Source organism: Cyprinus carpio, chromosome B8, assembly GCF_018340385.1.
Source record: "Cyprinus carpio isolate SPL01 chromosome B8, ASM1834038v1, whole genome shotgun sequence".
NCBI lineage: Eukaryota > Metazoa > Chordata > Actinopteri > Cypriniformes > Cyprinidae > Cyprinus > Cyprinus carpio.
In genome coordinates this window covers 8,083,127-8,105,043 of record NC_056604.1, presented here as the reverse complement: position 1 = coordinate 8,105,043, position 21,917 = coordinate 8,083,127, and the positions used below count along the sequence as shown (strand labels likewise).

Genomic DNA, 21,917 nt, shown 5'->3' with positions numbered 1-21,917 from the left:
TTGTTTCTGTAGGAATGGTTTGGGTTATGCAGGGTCACCATGGCATCAATCTGACCAGCATAGTCCTGCTCTGAGGGTCAGCAGCTCCCTAGCACCTCCTTCTGGCCATATCTTCTCTCAGCTGTTAGAACTTGATCCAGAACCTTCACTACCTAACAGAGAGTCCCTAACTGCACATGCTGCATTTCCCTCAACCACAGGCCGCAAAATGAGCCGTATTGAGGCTCTTAAGGCCACAGCTGCCTCTCTGTCCAGCCGTATTGAGAGCGAGGCACGTAAACTAGCTGGTGCCGGAATAAACTACGGTTGTGCCAAGGATACAGGCACGGGTCTTTTAATCCCTAGCGATGACCGCTGGGCTAAACGTGTCAGTCCGCCAGTCAGAGAGAATCTGACAGATTCTGATGACCTGGTTGAGAGGATTGAAAAACTGCTTGCTGCGGGTCAGAGCACCTATGATCAGGCCCTTCCAGGTGTGGGCAACCTGCACAGCTTTAGGGAGAGGATGGAGACTGGGAACAAACAAACAGTTGCGCCTTCTGGCCTCAACTCCAGAAACACACGCAAGACCCCTTCTCCTCCAAAGCCCATTGTTCAGGAAGTTGAGCTGGACTCCAGCGGAGGTTCTATCAGTGAGGGTCCTCTGCTGAGTGAGGGCAGTATATCTGACGAAGACCTGCAAGAGCTGCCCAAATCAAGACTGGGAACCAAAGGATACAGTGCACATCTGAATGGAGACAGTTTGAATCCAATTTCACGCTTTCAGAAAGAGGCAGAGAAGCACCTGCCTTTTAATCTGTCAAGGATGGTACAAGGAGGAAGCAATGGACCATGGGAAGAACTGGCCAAGGGAAGCCCACACAGTGTTATCAATATATTTACAAAGAACATGAGCTACAGCAAAGGTGAGAACTTCAAAAACTATTATTATATATTATATTACTATTATTATTATATTATTTAATCTTGTGATGGCAAAGCTGAATTTAAAGCTGCCATTACTCAAGTCTTCACTTTCAGGTGATCCTTTAGAAATAATTGTAATATGCCGTTTTGATTCACAAGAAGCAATTTTCATTATCAATGTTGAAAATATCTTAGTATCATTGCTTCTTAATATTGTTGTGGTATTTGTTTTTATTTATTTGAAATAGAAAACTTTTGTAACATTATACAAATCTCTACTGTCACTTTTGATTATCTTAATACTAAAAAAAAAAAAAAAAATTTGCTGACCCCAAACATTTGAACAGAAGTTTTTCATTGAACATATTTGTTTTTGTAGCATTTGAAGAAAGGGGCGGTAAGAGTTCTCCGGCTCTCCGCTCTGGTCTGTCTGGCGCCAGCTCATTGGATGGAATGGTCTACGAGGAAGACTTTGTTTCCTCTCGTGCCAGTAGCCAATCAGCATCCAAGAGAAGTCCCAATGGGCTCAGGTAAAACAAAATATCTTCAATGCTCAATAGATCACTACCTAGCATATTCAAAATATTTTTATAATTGGAAAAAAGGCTGAAGTAAACATAAAATGTCTGGTATTCAGCCTGAAGAGGGCAGTGTTGCTCTATAATCATACCATCCTTCAGATTTTACATGCTCCATGTAGAAGCATATACATACGGATAAACTCTGATGTCTTCTCTCCACAGTAATGGCCATGGTCGGTTCAGTCCTCCAGATGAGGTGCTAAGTGTCAGATCTGCATACAGTAACAGAGCTGGGGAGAGATCTCAACATTCACCTGCTCTTACACCCCTCTCCTCTCCACACTCAGCCAGCTCAAGCAGCAAGAGAGGTCAGATATGTTATAGAGGGCCACATCATGTGATCTTGAGTGTGGTACAGTGTGAAATCCATTTCTGTGTACATTCCTATAGGGTTATATCAGAAGTACTGGTACTTAAACACCAGTATATTTGTAGAATCAGCAATACTGAATGAATTCCACTTATGTTGGTTTTGAACACTGACATTTTTGTATCATGATTACATTCCTAATTTCATCTGTGTACATTCCTACAGCTTCAGAAAGGAGCTTGCTGGAGGGACAAAGAAACACATCCTCTGCTGTTTCTGATCTCCCTGCTGAGGGTTTTAAGAAGAGCGGCTCAGAGAAAACATCCAGTCGCAGCTCTCACAGGAGCGTGGACACAGACAGCACACTGGGGGGTGTCTCAGTCCACTCCATTCATAGGTAAGGCCTGGTAAACACATTAACTCACACTGATAAAATGTAAACCTTGAAGCAATGGTAGGTCTAATAAAAGCCTCTGAACAGCCTCTTGCATGTATCTTCATTCCATTTTTAATGTTGGCATAGTTGAAGATTTATAAAGAGAAAAGCTTTGATTTTGATTTACTAGTACAGTCATCTTTCATTGCCTTTCTGCTAGCCTGCATGTCACCGGACATGAACCCAGACATTTTGAGCACAGAACGGAAGTATCTTTAAACGCAATATCCATGCTGTTCCTGTTTATCATAATTATTAGAACCCAGAGGAGCCAATGTCAATATTAGTTCTGTTATATGTCAGGTGGAGGGTATAAGTGTTCAGCCTGCTGTAGCCCTTCAGAAAGCGAGACGGGAGGCAACATGCACGTACACACTGGCTCTTTTGTTTAGTAGGTTAGCTGTGCTGCAGGTCAGGCTCATTGCCAATGAGATATTTCCCCCTAGTGTGACATTCGAGCCTCCCTGTGGCATTTGTTGAAGCCTGTGAGTCAGATTCCCCTCATGCCTACCTGCGTTTTCAGCTGTATCTTCCAGAGATGTGGTCTCTGGATGGGTTTATACAGCAGCAGAGAGTTTTAACTGGATTAACATAAGTTTAAGGGATACTCCCATCATCGGCACACTTCTTGGACATTGTTTTCAGCTACAGTAGCACAAAGACCTTATTGTTAAGAGATACTGGACTATTGGAAGTTTTGGTGGTCACAGTAGAGTAGTGTGCACCATTCAGCTCAATCTGTTGCTTGTACCTTTTTTTAATCTTATTAGTATTTTTAACTCAAAAAGTTTACCTTTTAGATTATTTTTTAATTAGAAAATCTAGTTAATCTATGTGAAGTTGGTTTGTTTATTAAAATAAATATAACAATAACAATAATGTATTAATACAAAATCAAATAAATACAGTTATTAAATTTTTTTTTTAAATAATGTTGTCATTCTCAGTAATATTATTAATAATAATAATAAAGCTTACTGACCCCAACTACTACTACTAATATTGTTAATATTTATTCTTATTATTATTACTAATTCTTTTTATTTCCCTGTTTTGTTGCATTAGTCATTTTAGCTCTGAGGGGAAGAAATCTCCCCGAAGTGCTCGTACAACTCCTGCCGCTGGTTCTCCAGCCAGCTCTGGTTCTTCCCGGTTGTCTCCAGGTGACAGTATCCCAATCAGAGGGTCTGCCCAGGGGTCGGGTTCCCCTCACGCAGCTCTACCCAGTTCCTCTTCATCAGCTGCCAGGGCTAAATCAAACCCCTCACCCCATACTCAAAGCCCAGGAAGAACAGAGCACAGGACTGCAGGTAAACTGACTGTCTAGATTTTTTGTCTAACTTGTAAGCAATTGCAATTCTAAAGAAGTCTACTGTAATGGAAAAAGAATTTCAGTTCAGGAATGGAATTGGTTTACTTGCTCTTCTGTGTCCCCAGGTGCAACAGAGCTCCAGTTTGCTCCTGGGGTCCTCCAGCAGCGCCTGTCTGCTGAGCTCAGTTACCTGGATGCAGTGGAGGAGTCAGTGCGACAGCTCGGTGATGTGGAGCGAGTGAGAGGAGTGTCTCTCGCTCAGCAGGAAACTGTCTCGCTCGCTCAGATTCTCAAGGTGAAGTTATGCACCTGCTAAAGTGATTATCTGACCTGCTGTGGTCATGTGGCCATGTATTTGTGGGTGACCTTTAACCCGTGTCTCTTGCAGTCTCAGCAACAGAGGCATGAGCGTGAACTGTACTTGCTACGGATGAAGGCAGAGCAAGAAGCCCTCGAAACACAACGGCAACTGGAAGAAAGCAGACAGAAAGCTGCACAGGTATTTGCACCAATTTGTTAATGGTTTAGGATCTTTTGAGGACATTACATGTCAGTTTGGTTTGTTTGTTTAATTTGAAAGCTGTTTGTATGATAGGTGCGTTCTGGTATACTGGTTTCTGGTATGTATATATTTTTTAACAGTACTGAAATAGATCTACAACGGGGTGGCCAACTTTGGTCATGAAGAGCCTGCAGAGTTTTGCACAAATCCTAATCAAACACACCTGAACAAGCTAATCAGTGTTTAAGGGTTAATAAAAAGCTAAAAGTTAGGTTTGTTTCTGGCAAGGTTGAAGCAAAACTCTCCAGAACCGACACTGACCACCCCTGATCTATGAAGGAAGGATGATGAAATCAAAATCTGATTCAGACCAAGTTAAAAAGGGCAGTTTTAGTTAAATGATTTGCATGTTTTTAATAAACGGATGCTTGTGTTGGATTCAAGGCCCATGCAGAGCTGCAAGAGGGTTTGCTCCAGTCTCAACAGCAGGCTTTAGGAGGTTTGCATGAGGCCACAAACAAAATGATAAACCAGCAGGCTGAGGCTGCACGCCACACAGCTGAAACGGCACAACACATTAAAGAGGTGAGCTTTTTCCCCCACATAATTCTGGATTGAGTCACTGAAAATCTAATATTATTTCAATAAAATGAAATGATATAAAATGAAAAACTTTTTAGACAACTAGACATTAATTTAACTGGAAATAAAAGCAGAACTAAAACCTAAACAGTTAAAAAAAAAAAATATATATATATATATATATATATATATATATATATATATATATATATATATATATATATATATATATAGCCACCTTTTTTTTTTTTTTTTTTTAATTTCATTTTTTATAAAAGCTTAAAACTAATTCAAAATATTTATAAATGCTCTAATAATATATAAACAGTACTAGAATAATACTAGATAGAAATTCCATTAATTTATTTCTATTGGTGGATCACAGTTGACAGTATGTCTTGTATGTAGAGTCTTTTTACAGTATTTGGACTAATTTTTGTAATTAAATCTTGATTCACTCAATGAAAATAATTGATGAAATGCCTAAAGATTCTCAGTCCTACTAAATATCTAATACACAAACTCTTGGGTATTAATTGTATGCTAGAAAACCCCCAAATGTTTAGAAACAAGATTACATGCTTATCTTCTCAGGATGTAAAGTATCCTCCCTCAAGGCACTGGGGCTCTTTCTTTAAAGTCAGCTTGAAGGATCAAAAGTGTATTTAAATGTCTCTCTCTCTCTCTCTCCCTATAGATGACTGAGCTGGCTCGTTCACAGATTGCAGGAGCGCTAAGTGTTCCTGGCCCCTCCATTATGCCCCTGTATGATCAACAGAAACAACACAAGCGCGGTTTGAAACAGCAGCAGCCACACCCCCACACTGACAGGTAACTCACTCATCTCAGACATGGCCATTCACTATTCTAGTTCTTCTTCCTGTACCATGCTTCAGCTTCACTTAAGCATAAAAGCCAGATAATGTTCTGCATTAAAGGAATAATTCATCAGGAAATGAAAATCAATCATTATTTCATGTTGTTCCAAACCTTGGAGTTTGAATATGCAAAAGTGCAGATGAGAAATGAGGAGCAACATGGAGATGAGTAAATCATAATGGTATTTTTATTGTTGGATGAACTGTCCTTTTAACCATGTTTTCACTTTCCATTTTCTAATGTGAAAGATTTTTTCAAATTTGTCATGTTAGTGCTTGTGATCTATACATCAGTAATGATGCTGTTTTGGATCTTCTCCAGTAGCTGGAAGAGTGAGCTGTCTCCTGAGAGACGTAAGAGTCCATCAGAGGTCGAGACTTCACCAGACAGCCTCTCAGAGTCCATCCCTTCAAGGAGACCCACCATCAGGTAACGCCACGTACTTTTCAGTTTAGCCAATTTGTCTTTTACAGCACAAATGAATGGTTTTATAGAACATAGTGTGTAAATGCTGATCTCTCTGTTTTTAAGTGGTGGTGGCAGCAGTAGTACCCAGCTGAGTCCACCTCGTTCTGATCAAAAGGAGAGGAAGACACCAGGAAAAGACAGGAGCAGTAGTTCAGTGGAGGACCAGGCTCACACTGCTGCCGATGACTCCCTTTCCTCAGACAATGTGCGAAGCCCGCTTGAAGAGAAAGGTGAAGCTCACATTTTTGGGGGCAGGCAACTTAAATACTCTGTCCTGAGAAATGTGAGCTGTTTTGACCACTTCCTGTCTATTTCTCCAATCAGCAGACAATGCCTCCATCGCCACAGATTACTCTGTGAAGTTTGATGACTCTATGACAGAGGATGACATTGAGGAAAAATCGTTCCGCTCTCTTTTACCATCCGAGGCCCACCGTCGCGAATCGCTGGACAGGAAGCCCAGTCCTCGCCCCGAATCTGATGACGACCACAGCCATGACAGATCCAGCCCCAAAGCGAGCTCAAAGGTAACATCCTGTCAGCTCTCCTCATGCAGCATAACTCTGACCCCAGTTGTGTTCAGTACAAACAAGCCTGTTGTGTTTTGTTCTATTTGGTTGTCATAGTTGGAGTTTGTTTGTGTTTTCCTGGTGTGTTGATAAGAAGCTCTTTGTATGGGATGGATAAGTGACTCAGCTCTTGTTTTTCCCCTGCGCCACATTACGTTATACACAGCAGGATGGCAGCATGCCCTTCTCAAGTGGTCAGGACAGCTTCTCGAAGTTCACCATGGATTTGGTGCGTCAGTACATGAAGGAGGAGGAAGTTCGCGCTCAGCATCAGAGTTCTCTCCTGCGTCTGCGTCAGAAGGCCCTCCGAGAGAAAACCAAGGCTGAACTGGCCTGGCTGGAGCACCAGAAGAGGCAGGACAAACATTCATTATGATTAGCAGGAAAAATGATATTTAATACAACATGAAATCAAAATGGACCATAATTGCTTTCTTAATAATTGCTCTGGCTTATATTAATATTATTCCAAAATCCAAATTTTCCAAAAAATAAAAAATAAATAAAAAGGTTTGTTTAAACTTTCACTAAAATTTTATAACATTCATTGCCTCTGAAATGAATGACTGTTCTCGTAATCAAGGTGGCACTGGTGGGGAGAAAATAATAATATTCCCTGCTTGGTAACTCCAGATATACACAGCTGTTCAAAAGCATAAGTAATATTTTTTAAATGCTTTTGAAAGAAGTGTCCTGTTCATGAAGGCTACAATTATTTCATCAAAAATACATTAAAAACGGAAATATTCTAACATTATCACAATTAAAAATAGTCAATAATATTTTAAAATGTAGTTTATTCAGATTTTTCTGAAATTGTTCTAATATGCTGATTTGGTGCTTAAAAAATATTTATTATTGTCAATGTTAAAAAAATGTAATGCTTTCTAAAACATAATTTTTTCCAGGATTCTTTGAAGAATATACTGTACAAAAGAACAGCATTTATTTAAAATATAAATCTTCTGTAATCTTTTGTTAAATGATTTTACTGTTACTTTTGATCAATTTAATGCATCCTTGCTGAATAAAAAAAAAATGTTGTGGTGTGTTTTAGTCAAATTGCACCTTTTTTTTGTAAGTTAAATCTCAGATGTTGAAATAGAAACCCATACATTTAAAGGCAGTAGCGTGATCAGCTTGATTAAAATTGTTGAACTGTAGTGACATGCTCCTCATCTCCTTTCTTCTCCACTAGGCATCTCAGAGATAAAGGAGAGGACGATAAGATGCCACCACTTCGTAAGAAACAGAGAGGCCTGATACTGAAGCTACAACAGGAACAGGTGACAATCATATGTTGATTTATGAGATGATCTCTAAGCTACACTTGCAAATGAATGTAACAGAAATAAAGGCTAAAATGTTGCTGTGTTGTTTATCCCCAGGCGGAGATCAAACGACTGCAGGAGGCCAATAAAGCAGCGAGGAGGGAGAGACAGCTGCTCCTCAAACAGCAGGAGGAGATCGAAAGAATGAGGCACACAACACTCAAACTCAAAGAGCGGCTCAGAAGCGCAGACACAAAGCTGGTCAGTCCTCTGAAAGATTGTGGTTTCTTAATCTTCCTAAATAAAAGCTTTTTATGTATCTTGTAAATACTCTATATGTAGTTTATTGAACATATCGCACTTTTTTTTTTAATGAAACATCTGCAGGAATCACCCGCTTCAGGTGTGGCGGAGGAGTCGGCTCCGCCCAGTGTGATTGTGACAGATGCAGAGACCCGTAGCCCCTCCCCTGTGTCTGTGTCGGGCAGTGAAACCAGCAGCATCATGCAAAAACTGAAAAAGATGCGGTCTCACATGGACGAAAAGTAAATAAACCCTCACACGTTTCTTTTCTATCCTTCCATCTTTTCCCTCCTCTGTCCTCTCAAATAATGCATTGGTTTGTAAAATCATTTGATTATATTAACCAAACTTTAATAACCTTATGCATATGTTATGTAGTGCAAACCTCTCTCAAGAAGGCCAAACAAACAATGAATGTTTAATGTACTCGGGAGAGATTTCTTATTGACTAGCTAATGCTACTAATAACATGTATTCATTTCTTCGAGGTTTGTCTATAGCTTGCTGACCATGTGACATTTTAAAGTGTTTATTTCTTATTATTTATTTCTGTGTGCACAGTGTTTGGTTTGAACATAAGCGTGCTCTGTGTAGGAAAACACCCCTCTCCCTTTATGAATGGAGGAATCTTTCACATCTAAAATAGAGAACAGCTTCCTTATGCCACTAGTAAACAGGATGTACATTCTGCCAGTGAGATTTCATGAGATTTCTCTAATGCATTTCATAACCTCCACATGTTTTCTAAATGCTTTGTCTATTGTGTGTAATCTCATTCTCCCATATTCAGCCACTCAATCCTTGACAACAGGTTCTTGTTTACAGTCATATTTTGGCAACTGGTGAGGGTCGTCCCATTGGTCAGAAACTTTTCATAGCACTGACACACAAATATTTTTGTCCTGAGAATATAATTTGTACACAGAGGGAAGGGGATTTCACGCTTGTCTGATTCAACTAATCACATGCTGTGTTGCTATTCTAGCACCGTTCACACACTTCTGCTCACTTTCTAGCTCTCACTAATAGCATGATAATCTCTTTTGTATAACTTCCAGCTGTATATATTCAGTACTCATCGGTATAAACACTTTATCTCGCATCTCATTCAAAGTGTAATCCAGTCTAGGCAGCTCTTTTTGTAAAAGCAATTACATTGTTGTCTTCTTCCCTTTATTTAGTTCATTTAATAGATAATGTATTCATTTACACTCTTTTATCACAGCAAAATTAGCAGAATTAGTCAAACATTCCTGCATAGAGAAACAGCTCGTTAATTTCATGAAGAAATGTCTGGGTCATAGATGTATGCATACATAATTTCTATAAACGGTTGTGAATTTTTTTTTTTTAAACTTTAAAGCTCACTCACTGCGCCCAATTTACTTTTTCCAAATCACCTATTTAGTCCAAAAAATCTAAACTGTCCTAAATATTGTTTTAATTTTGGGAAGACCAGTCAATTTAATGAGACTCTGAGCAGACTGCTGTTTGGGGTAGATAAATGTTTCCAGGCCACTTTTCCAGGAATACTTGTAATTACCGAAATCATCTTTCTTGTAAACTTTTTTTCTATCTTTTTTTTTTTTTGAGTTGTTTGTAAGTATGACTCTCAAAGGTAGTGGTTTGTTAAAGGGGTCATATGACGTTGCTAAAAATAACATTATTTTGTATAATGCAATGTTTATGCTCTTTAAGGTTCAAAAAACACATTATTTTCCACATAATGTACATTGTTGCTCCTCTAAGCCACGCCTTTCTGAAACGCATCGATCATGTCTGCATTTGTGATCAATGAGAAACAACAAACAAGAAGCCTACTCTACACTGCTCAAAACTCGCATTTAAATATTCAGTGGCAAATTCTTTAAATAAATATAAAATGTACTTACAGGCTGTGAGTCAGAAGCAAAGTTTGAACTGCCCCACTTCATAGAAACAGCCTTTGTGCCACGGATGCATTGTAGGCTACTGGTACAGGAAACAGTCCTTATCCTCCATAAAATGCTCTACACACTTCTGAATATTTGGGTTGAACTGTTCTGGAACAGTGTTGTAAATACAATTTAGCCACTGATCTCTAGATGTGTTCTTTTTTTGGAAGGCCAAACAAAGTAGTTTCGCTTTCACAATGAAACACACAGTGTCTCCACAACATGGCAGCAGCGGCAGCAGCGAGAATAAAAGTTATGCCTTCTTTCTTTGCATGAATTTTTGGGTGCCGTTATGCAAATCTTCCCACATAGTGATGTAGAGATGTGGGGGTGTGTTAGAACAAGCCGTTTTAGGAGGGCGTGGTTGACTCAACTTTGATAAAGAATATCTCTTTGGATTTGAGACTTTAGTCTTTGCAACTTTACAGATCTTCTTTATGCACCAAGAGCTTGTAACACTCCAAAGAGAAAGGAAAAATTGAAATCACATCATATGACCCCTTTAAGGATTTGCAGTATGTAGTAAGGATACACGTTTACACTCAATCTCTCTTTCTGTCTCCATATCTGTGTTTCTTATCTCTCTCTCTCTCTCTCTCTCTCTCTTCCTTAGACACTGTTCTCCTGTCCATTATTTCTTCTCTGTCTTTACGGCTCATCACTGGGCCTCTCTATCTGTCTGTCTCCCAAAACTCCACCCCAAATTCCAGCTCTTTATCTACAGCCAATTGGTCAGGTACAGTTACCCAAAATCCTCCTCTCTCTTCCCGTCCCTCCCTCCTCCCCTCTCTCAGCACCTATTTCCCATGGAGCATGCTTTTGTTCATCCACTGCCACAGCTGGGTGGGTTGGGATAGAGACAGAAAGAGGAATGCAGTGATGAAAATGAACTGGCTACACCATGCTAAAATAAGCTGATTCTTTGGCTAAAGCTAGTTTGATATTAAGCGTAGTTATTTATCTGACTGGGAAAGATTATTTTTTATTTCTTATGATTATATGATTTACCAAAATCCATTGTGATTGTTTTTGAGCCTTTATTTGCTGATCAAATACAGGCAAATGTTTTAAAAATAAATAACGGTAATCTCATAGCCAAAGATTAGACTTGTTTAAATCATGGTGGGGTAAATGAGTGATTTCTGGGTCTTACGTCTTTTGTCTCTGTGCTGTGATCCTGTCAAATCCAGTCTTTGCCTTGTTGCTAGTCTGTCTTGTATTAATTTGTAAATGTAATTTATTTGTGGTTAATCTCACGAAAACATGTCTACATTTTACATTAAATTCAAGAGGGGAAAATAAATGTATTTTGCATACATGATGAACTGTTTATGACCATCAACATTTTTGCATTGTTATCTTCATGACAGTTATGAAACTGTATACCTCTAAATGTTCATTCCTGTAATGCATCAAAATTATTTTTACATGATTTCTTTTTCATTTTTATATTGTAATGTTTCATTTATTTTTTATGGTCATTATACTCTCATTAATGTAATATATATTTAATATTAACATTTATTTAAATATATATTATTTGCATTACAGAAATAAAGGGGGTTGAATTATTCAGTAACATAATTGTCATGAAAATCACGATGTAAATAATATTGATGATCTTAAATATAGGGATTATTGTCTTTTTAAAAAACATACTTTTTTTCTGATTTGTGGTGAAATACAACCCCAACAACTTTCGTGAGCTTCAACCATGCTCCACACACAAAGCATCTCCGTTAAATCAGTTCTTGAACTTTGTATCGTGGTGAGTGAAGACCGGGAGGAATATCTCTTTTCAGACAGGCCAGGCAGACTGATATATTGTATGCTTCTGAATAATGCTAGTTTAGGACTTCTTCATCTGCCCAATGGCCACAGTAAATCTTAACTCCAGCCCCTGATTAAATAAGTGTAGCCCGCGATGAGCTAATGAGTATATATGACTGAGGCAACATAATACAATTTATGGTTGGATGAAGATGGCCGCTGTATTCACGAGGCAAGACGATTGCTTTTAGATAAAGCCATCTATTTTTCTCTAACATGTTTTTAATTATCTTAAACCTCAATGAAAAAGCCAGACGGGTTTGATCTAGCAGACCAAAGTCATGATATATGGAGGGCTTTTTTCTGGAAAAAAATAATGTCCTGCCTTCAGTGAAGCTCAAGTTTTTACCTGGCATCACTTGCTAAAATTATAAATATGCTGTAATATTCAGTGCAACTTGTGAAATTCTAATTATTCAAATTTCACTTTAATGTGCTTTATCCAGTCTAAAATCTATACATTTGTATCGCCAAAGCATTTATATATATATATATATATATATATATATATATATATATATATATATATATATATATATATATATATATATATATATATATATATATATAAATTCTGAAAGCAAATGCACAATCAAATAATTCCATTGCAGGATTGCACTTACAGAGACAAAAGCCTAACACTGTTTGTCAAAACCCTGGGTGGAACCTATGTGTTTCAGTTTGTCAGGAGTTTGTCTCCATGTGTGTCACCCATGAGTTGTATCAGATGCATGAGTTTTACCCTGATAAGGATGTTAAAGGCACAATAGGGCTGTTTTTCCCATTAAAATGAATGCAGGTCACCAAGTGGAGCCATGCCTGTTTTGGGAAGCATGTTTTGGAGTGTGTATGTGTGTGTAAGGGTTTGTGTGGGTGCACATCCTTTGCAAAAGAAACTAATCTGGTGTTTGAAGGAGGTGGGTGAGTGCCATTATTTGGACCTCTGCTTTGCCTGCTTTTGTGGTGGTCCGTCTACAAATTGTCACTTTGCTTTACACAATTTGTTCTGCCTTTTCTATTTCTCTTTGTCTCCTTCACTCTCTGTCCTGTAGGTTTCTCACTAAAAGAGAGCAGCAGTTGATGCAGAGGCGCAGACATGCGGAAGAGCTTCTTGAGTGGAGACAGCGGTTGGATGCGGAGGAGGCCGAAGTGCGCCACATGGAGAAAAAAGCTCTTGCGGCCTGGGAAAAACAACAGCAGCCACGCAACAGAACACCACTGCAGCAGCGTAGCTGGGAAAGTGAGCTCAGTAAAACCAGAGGTGGACAAGAGAGTCCCACAGGACAAGGTGAAGAGTGTGAAAAAGGCATTGAGATGGAAAGGAAGTGATATTGAAAGTATTCTTCTAAAGAACGGCCGGTATAGGCACATCAGTAACCACAGATCAGTTGTACTCCATCTGTACTTCCATTCAGAAGAAATTATACTTTTATTTGGCAAGAACAAATTAAACAGATCAAAAGTGACAGTAAAGACATAAAAGATTTCTATAGAAATAGATGCTGTTCTTTTAAAATTTCTATTCATTATTGAAAAATGTATCAAGGTTTCTACAAAAATATTACGTAGCATTAAGCAGCACAACTGTTTTCAATGTTGATAATAATAATGTTCTTGTGATCTAAATCAGCATATTAAAATGATTTCACAAGGAACATGTGACAGAAGACTGGATTAATGGCTGCTGAAAAATCAGCTTTGCCATCATAGAAATACATTTTAAAATATATTAAAATAGAAAAGTTATTTTAATTTGTAATAATATTTCACACTATTAGTGTGGTACTGTATTTTTGCTCAAACAAATCCACTATTTTGAAAGACCTAATTCAAAAACATTTAAAAATCTTACCTACCCCAGATTTTTAAATGTTCACTAGTTTTGTAAGTCAGTGTATAAGAATGTCAACGCAATGATTATGGATTGAACTGTTACATTTTGTATATCTGTTACATTATGTGTACATGTTCTCACAGAAGCAGGCAGCGAAGATGATGACTCCCCAGCATTGTCCGTGTCCAGCGTGCACACTGATTTGTCAGTTCCAGAGCAGCTGGCCAGCCCTTCCTCAGACCAGCCTGTCTCTGAACTCCACTCTCCTCATACGGGCAACAGCCCTGCCCCTGATGCCCTCTACTCACCTGAGTTTAATGCCACAGACAGCAAACAGGTGAAAACTGAAACTATACATAGAGCGACACTGAGTTTTGTAAAAAAAAAAAATATATATATATATATATATATATATATATATATATATATATATATATATATATATATATATATATATATAATTTTATTTTTATTTTTTTCTGCATCTAATGTATATGTGTTTGAGCTATAGGAGCAATTATTGGATACTGAGCATGGGGATATGAAAAGTTGTTTGCATCTTACAAGAAGTCCAAAGTTGTTTATGTGCTGTTTCATTAAACAGGGTTGATTATAGGTCTCTTTAGTGAGTGTGATTTACATGTCCTGACCTTGGATCCCTCTTCCTGTATGTGTTGCAGTCTCCTCCAGAGAAAGCCAGCCTCAGCTCTCTTCGACATTCAGACAGTAGCCAGCCTGGGACTGTCACTGGCACTAGTGGAAGCAGCAAGATGCAGGTGCGCTCCAGCTCCAAGACCAGTGAGGCCTGCACCAGTGACACTCATTCGGCCACTCCATCCGGTAAGATCCTTGCTGCCCCCGTTAGACTTTGAAAATGATCTGGATTTGCTCTAACAACGTAATGTTGACCTTTTTTTTTTTTATGAAGACTGCAACATATAGAATTGATTCATGTAGCATTTTGCTCTCTTAATCCATTTTATCCTTGGTCTTTATTTTTTTTACTTTCTTTATTTCTTTATTTTCCAAATCATAGTTCTTAAGGTGCTACATACCTGGTATGTTAATTTAGCCTGCTCCAGTTTATCCTTTACATCAATTCTAAATTGAAAATGTAAATGCAGGAAGAGGAACACTGTGCCAGCAAAATATAATGCTCTGTTTATCTCTGTGTGTGCACTTCTCTGGATCAAACCACTTAGTCATGTTATAGTAGCACAGATGAGTCTACCTGCCTTTTACAGACGATCTGTCTTAAAAGAGAGATAAATTGTGTTTCTTTAAGGTTTGAAACATTGCCTCTTTATTTAAATGTTGTACTTTTTCACAATGTTTAGTACCATCTTAAGCAGTTTTTTTTTTTTTTGGCAAAACCAATGTTTTGATAATGGTGATACTTTTTTTTCCTTACCTCAGAGACCACATCTGATCAGAGTGATATTGAGAGCCGTATTCGTGCCCTCAAGGACGAGCTCCGTATACGCAAATCTGTGGTGTATCAGCTAAAGAAAGAGCAAAAGAAGAGGCAAAAAGAGCGACTGAAAGCTCAGGAGGCGAGTCTTCTGAAACAGTTGGAGGTCAGCCATCACCTTTCATATTCACCTATTTCTGTGTGCTGTACATCTTAAAGAAAGCGCTTGTCTTCTGTATTATTTTGCTATATTTTTTAATGGGGTATAAAAATTGTCAGTATGCTGTATTTGTTAATGTTTGTCTTCATCTGGTTCCCCAGTCATATAATGACTTTATTCAGAAGACCAAGGCAAAGTTGAGTAAAGAGCCAGACAGCACTCCAGCCACCAAACCCCAGATTAAAACTCCCACGTCAGCCACTGAAAAGCCTCGGATAAAACCCCCTCCGCTTCAGAGGTCAGCCTTGACATTTACCAATCATTTTTAATTTACTCTTCATTCAGTTTTTTTTTTTTTTTTTGTATACTTCCCATAACATTTGATGCATGTTTACTTTACAGGCCTGAAACTAGCAAGAACTGGAAGATTGTCACAGAATCTGAGAAATCAGAGACTGTGCCCACGGAGGCATCAGCAGATAAAGGTGCAATGCCTTTTAGACTAAAAACATGATTATTGGCATTAACAACATTGATTTGGATCAAATTAAAAGTATACATAGTTAAAATTGTGTGTGTTGCCTGCCTTTGTTAGCAGATGATGTTGCACCATCAAGACTTCATAAGTATTCATCAGAACATGATGACATTTCCTCCGATGAAGATCCTCCTACAGTTACTCCAACTCCAGTTATGGGAAGTCCGGAACATATGGATGTTTTGAGGAGCTTGCGTAGTCCAGAGTATCCAAGCTACCAATCAGAAGATGCCCCCTCAATCAAAGAACATGCTGCTAGACCAGAAGCCAATGACCTCCTTTCGGAAGATGAGAGTGTGGTCTCTAGCCACAAGTCAGGTATTATGGAGGAACTGGAATATGCAAAGTCAGAGGGGTCTGAGAATTCCCGTTCTGACCAACACTCTCACCCTCTGCTTAAACTGGATCTCGGGCTTCAGATTCCATCGCAGAATGACATGAAACCCAAATTTGAGGAGGAAAAGTTGTCTGAGAAGGATGCTGATGACAAGCAAGCAGTTGAAGATTCTGCAGATGCTGGAGAGAGTATGATATTTACTGACTCTCCTGTGGCGAAATCAAAAGATATAGACTATACTTCAGCTGAAAAGACTCCTTCAGCCATAGATCATTCTTATACCCCTGACTTCTCGCTGTCCAAGAGGGAGGATTCACCAAAGATGAAAGATACACCGTCACCCTCAGGTGATGGCTATAACGATGACTTTGAGCCTTCCTTTGGGTCGTCATTTAAGGAGGATCATCATGAATCAAAGCCTACATCACCCTCTGCCCCAGAGCCCAAAGAAAAATCACTTAAGTCTCCAATGTACAGCAGTGAAGAGGAAATTGAAGAAGAACTAAGTGTCCGATCAGGAAGTACTAATGGCAGCTTCCAAACTGAAAGTCATGCAGACCTCAATAGCCATGGTAAAAGCTCCAAAGATGACATCATGAGTCATTCAAAATGTTCAACTTTACCACAGCACCAAATGCCAGTCTTGTCAGTAATGGACGAATTGCCAAGCTTCTGCATTGGAGACCGGGTTTTGGTTAGTAATATACAACCAGGGACACTGAGATTCAAGGGACAAACTAACTTTGCCAATGGATTCTGGGCCGGGGTTGAACTGGATAACCCTGAGGGAAGTAACAATGGAACTTACGATGGGGTGGTGTACTTTGAATGTAGTGAAAAACATGGTATATTCGCCCCGCCGGACAAGATCTCTCGTCTTCCAGAGAAATTTGAGGCCAGTGCAGACACTGAAGATGAAGATTCATCATGTGATGACCAGCCAAATAGTAAAAACAAAGGTTCTGAGGAGCAGTTAGACCACAGAAATCTGCTAAACAAAATTAAAGGAGAAAAATCTGACCTGGATTTTCATCCTGAGACTAGAGAGCCCTCGGAAGAGTATGAAAAGCCATTGGAACTTAACATCAAACAGCTTTCCACTGGACAAAGCACCTTTTTTAAATCTCAGCAGCATAACCTGGATTTTAATGATATTGATTGCAATATGATTAAGGACTGTGACAAAAGTCAGCACACAGTGCCTTACAGAGGAGACAAGGACATCATTCTCAAATTCAAGGACACATCTCTTGATAATGTTGTTCCATTGCTCAATAATTTGGATAAAGGGACATCTAAAAAACAAAAGCAGGAAGAGGAACCAACAGCAGTCATTTTGGACCTGTTGGTTGAGGATAAGAAGTCCAGAGTTGATGGTTTTCCGAAAACTACTGACATCTCAATCGAGGAGGCCAGTCTCGATAATAGAGAAGACTTGAATAACAAAAGGGCTTTGACTACCCTAGCAGATAAGCTTGTGGAAAACTTCTTATGTGATGCAGTGAAGCAATTTCAGAAGATCAAGAAAGACAAAGAGGAGAAGTTATCAGCTGCTAATCAACTGAAAAGAGACTTCATCAATGAAGATGATGGACTTGATGGAAGCAACAACTTTAAGTCTCAGAGCAGGTCTTCATCTAAAACAAAGACAGACAGTTTCCGCACCTTCTTTGATGATGATCAGGAGGAACTTTCATCTCCAGAGCATTGCAACAGACCTGTAAGTGACAATTTAGATTTATCTAAAGATCCTATAATAGATGAAATTAGAAACCAGTTAAAAAATAACCCAGTCTTCAAAGTTATTTATTGAAATGTAGTGAATGATTTACCCAACAAGCTGATAACATTGTTGATATGTAATGCTTAAGTTGACATTTCCAGCTGTATTGACAGACATCTAGGGGCTAATGTTACCTTGGAACCCTCTTTTTAGGCCTGCAGTGTGTTGCAAAATTCAAAAAGAGAATGTAAAGATAGATCAGATCTTCTCTTGATGAAAGTTGTAAGAGGTGATCTTGATTAGTGTTAACTATGCGTCTTCAACAGGAGAGCCCTGTCCTAGGTACGAGTGGACAGGAAGAGCTAGCTAAACGTCTGGCAGAGCTGGAACTGAGCCGTGAGCTCTTTGATGTCCTTGGTGATGAGCAGGACTGGTTCGATGAGGACTTTGGTCTCAGCTCACGAAAACAACAGCAGAAGCAAAAACCACAGCAAGATGGGATTTCTGGTGCGGGGGAACAGGTCAAAACACCACCCAGGCCTGAACTTCCGGTTCAGTTGAAGCAACCAGAGGAGCCTGCCATGATTGTTCCTCACACTGTCCAGGAGGTGGAGAAACTTGTCATTGCTGCTACTCAGGAGATCTGGAAAAGCTGCAAACTGGGTCATGGTAGACCAAGCCTGACTGGAGTACCCAAACCTCAACCCTCTAATATTTTCCTGGAAGGAGACTCCAAAGCCAATGACCTGGAGGCTCAATGCCAACAAAGCTACAAACTGGTAGGAATCGAGATTCTGACATTGAGGTGTTTGTTTAACCTTGGCAAGGTTTTTGTAGGCATTTCCATGAATATGAGTAAGAATCTTTGCCGTTGTATTTATTTACAGGCCGTCTTTGATTTATCATGGGAGGTCATTCAAGACATCTATGCAGAAGATCCAAAAGTTGATCAGCCACAATGGATGAAGCCACGTCGCCTTAATTCCAACTATTTCCATCGACTGAAATGCCCCAATGACATCACAACAGTCCAGGTATGCGAGATATCAATGCTGCTTCAAGGAAAGTGGCATCTTGTTATTATGATTATTTTTATTCTTCATTTTAATATATATTTTAAGTGTGTTTATTTGTGTGTGTATATTTATATATATTCTTTATTCAGGAATTTGTCACCACTGAGGTATTAAAGCTGTGTGGTCTAAAGAAAGAGCAGAACCAGAAAACAGACTGGCAGAAAATGATCAAATTTGGACGGAAAAAGCGAGACAGAGTTGACCACATTCTGGTAAGTGTATTTAACTTCACATTCAGAAAGCTGGTGTCTTAAATTGCAAAACTTTGTTGATTTAAAGAATTATTTAGACATTTAAATGCATAAGTCTATAATCACTCTTCCTCTTCTAGGTCCAGGAGCTGCATGAGGAGGAATCACATTGGGTGAACTATGATGAGGATGAACTTTTTGTAAAGATGCAGCTTGCTGATGGGATTTTTGACACCTTGCTAAAAGACACCGCTGACGTTCTGACCCAAATCCAAGGGAAGAAGTCCAAAAGAACTCTTTGATGGTGTTCTCATCTGTACAGAGAAATGTTTTAGGTACCTTCTGTTAAACACAAAATTGAGGATTTGGCATAAAAGGACATTCAGTGAGGAATTCCCTTTCAGTCTGCTTGTGCAGGCCATGGAAAGTTGTTGATTCAGGATTCTAGACCTCGTCATGGAGAGCTGTTCACATTCTCATCTAGGAAGTCTGATGAACTCAGCTCTTGATGGTCCGGTGTTAATTGTAGCAGCTGTTTGGCTCCAGATTCCCCATACTGTGTCTGTTCATCACTGCTGCTAAAACTGGCTCTGCTATTCTCAAGTCTTATGATTAAAACACAAGGGTCAGATCAAATCAGGACAGACCTAAGGACTTAAAAACTTGTTTTTATTTCCAATTAGATTGTATCATAAGAAATACTTGTTTTTTTTCTTCTTTTAATTCTATTAATTTATTAAAAAAAAAAAACGAACATTTGAATTTTGAAAAGTAAAATTATATTGAAAGTAACTTTGGAAAGTGTTTAAAGAAAAGAGATTATTTTACCATTGACATGATTAATTGCAGAACTAAGCACAAAAAGTACAATTTGAATGTTGAAATGGCAATACAGTGTAAAAGGATTCGATGAAAGATAATGTTGAATGCAAAAATATGTAAATGATATTTAACTCGACTTCTCGTAATGGTTTTGTTTTGGTCCATACACAACAATGTTGTATTGGCAACACCTGCTACAGTTACTGGATGCCAAAAGATTGAATTGAAATATATGAACTGTGCTAAACACGGACATGCTGGGTTCTAGCCTTAACATTTGCCTTTTATCCCATTCATTTTAAGTGCCTCCATTGTTACATTTGCTCACGCACGAGCAACTTATCCTGGCCTTCTTTTGACCAGTGTTGTAACGGTCCCTTTTGGCTTTAATCTTGTCTTAACTTCATTTGCATAGCTGGACAAACCTCTAATACTGTAAGATGTACATTTCTGCCTTACATTGTGCGTGTACCCATCATCAGAACCTTTTTAAAGTACATTTTTGTGTTTAAAAAAAGACGAGTGATAATGTTACGCTATCACTGGCACAAGGACACATTTGTTTACTTTTAAAGAAGGCGTTTCACTCATTGTGTACCTTTCCGAGGAACTGCTCAAGGGCTCAGCACATCCATCTCGTCTGTTATCCACGAATACTGTGATGTACATATTTGTTTGTAAATCAGTCGCATTACAAGCCTGTTCTCATAAGAAACCGATTATCATCTTATGTGTATAATTAGCTGTAACCAGCCGTTCCTCACCTCTCTAAAAGCTGTACTTCCTGAGCCAGTCTGTCCTGCAGTGACCTGCATCATCCTTGTGAGGTTAGATCTAGAGTATTGTGCCGTGTCAGTGGGTTAAACTTCATCTATGCAGCAACAGAGTCTCTGAATACCCAGCATCAGTCGCTCATCAAATAGCATGTCTAATTATATAGGTAACAGAGATCTCTACCTCGTTCTACTACTAATAGTCTTTTTGGCTAATGCATTTAAACTTTTAACTGTGGGTGGGAAATTAGGATTCGTGTGGCACAAGTGGTTTGATAATCAGTTTCTACTTTTAAATTGGTAAGTCGTAGAAATGTTTCACATCCTGTAAGTGTATGTGTATTTATAATGATGTACTGTGAGTGACAGAGGTGCACTTGAAGACTTGTAAATTGTTTTACCCGTGTAAATATCATAGATCTCCTGTGAGTGGACTCATGGAAGATTGCTGTGAAAATGGACGTGGTTCCTTTTGCTTCCATGTACATATTATAGATATATTTGTTAACTGAACTGATCCTTTGGAAATTGTAAATAAAGATCTCGTCATTTCTCAATCATAACATTTGCTGTGATATCTTTTAAAAAAGTTGTCATGATTTTTTTTTTATAGACAGAATGTACAAAATAGAATGTACATTTTTTTAAGAAATGGTTAGTAAAAGATGTGCATGTCTAAATACAGTTTAAAGCCCAGTTTTATTGTAATTTTCTATTCTAGCATGAAACATTAAATTAAACGCCAATATAGACATTTCATTAATAAAACTGAAGCAGAAGAATGACATGAAATATTAAGGTTTTGGTTGTTACACTGCAAACAGTGATTTATTTTTTATTTTTTTTTTATTTATTTTTTTTATGTAAAGGGACCATGCACAATTTTTAACAAAAAATTTCAATTTCATGTATTGTACCGGATTTAGCCAAGGAGCCCACGATATTCGTAAATTCTAGGTTTATTTGACTAGATTAGGAAGTGAGAGAAGAGGAGAAAATGACCATGACATTGTATGATTTTTAGTTGTTGGATACAGTCAAGAAAGTCCAGACCTCTGATGTGGGGGAAGGGGTAAACAGACATTTGATGTATAATTTTGTTAGATACTAGTTCAACACATTCAGCAGTTCTCACAATAAATACATATTTGTGCCTCTGCTAATGGCAC

The 21,917-nt window shown here is 38.5% G+C and overlaps 1 protein-coding gene across 17 annotated transcripts in view; it reads left to right on the top strand.

Annotated features, from left to right (window-relative positions):
* The window catches only part of cep350 (centrosomal protein 350), a 34,207-nt gene extending 12,896 nt beyond the window's left edge, over nt 1-21,311 (top strand). For 5 of the 17 annotated variants that reach the window (XM_042729498.1, XM_042729494.1, XM_042729502.1 and 2 more), the window contains 28 exons: nt 13-905; nt 1,286-1,436; nt 1,650-1,795; nt 2,023-2,194; nt 3,290-3,543; nt 3,671-3,840; nt 3,934-4,044; nt 4,492-4,632; nt 5,327-5,460; nt 5,830-5,937; nt 6,040-6,206; nt 6,301-6,503; nt 6,712-6,899; nt 7,744-7,831; nt 7,934-8,077; nt 8,204-8,361; nt 10,667-10,789; nt 12,936-13,171; nt 13,861-14,054; nt 14,398-14,557; nt 15,134-15,294; nt 15,450-15,586; nt 15,691-15,773; nt 15,884-17,883; nt 18,213-18,665; nt 18,774-18,920; nt 19,052-19,174; nt 19,294-21,311. In XM_042729498.1, coding sequence (XP_042585432.1) covers nt 13-905; nt 1,286-1,436; nt 1,650-1,795; nt 2,023-2,194; nt 3,290-3,543; nt 3,671-3,840; nt 3,934-4,044; nt 4,492-4,632; nt 5,327-5,460; nt 5,830-5,937; nt 6,040-6,206; nt 6,301-6,503; nt 6,712-6,899; nt 7,744-7,831; nt 7,934-8,077; nt 8,204-8,361; nt 10,667-10,789; nt 12,936-13,171; nt 13,861-14,054; nt 14,398-14,557; nt 15,134-15,294; nt 15,450-15,586; nt 15,691-15,773; nt 15,884-17,883; nt 18,213-18,665; nt 18,774-18,920; nt 19,052-19,174; nt 19,294-19,455 — 7,207 coding nt within the window. In that variant the 3' untranslated portion in view covers nt 19,456-21,311. The remainder of the gene's footprint in view (nt 1-12; nt 906-1,285; nt 1,437-1,649; nt 1,796-2,022; nt 2,195-3,289; nt 3,544-3,670; nt 3,841-3,933; nt 4,045-4,491; nt 4,633-5,326; nt 5,461-5,829; nt 5,938-6,039; nt 6,207-6,300; nt 6,504-6,711; nt 6,900-7,743; nt 7,832-7,933; nt 8,078-8,203; nt 8,362-10,666; nt 10,790-12,935; nt 13,172-13,860; nt 14,055-14,397; nt 14,558-15,133; nt 15,295-15,449; nt 15,587-15,690; nt 15,774-15,883; nt 17,884-18,212; nt 18,666-18,773; nt 18,921-19,051; nt 19,175-19,293) is intronic. The other 12 variants (XM_042729507.1, XM_042729506.1, XM_042729510.1 and 9 more) reach the window with 11 other exon arrangements.
* Nucleotides 21,312-21,917: the final 606 nt, after the last annotated feature.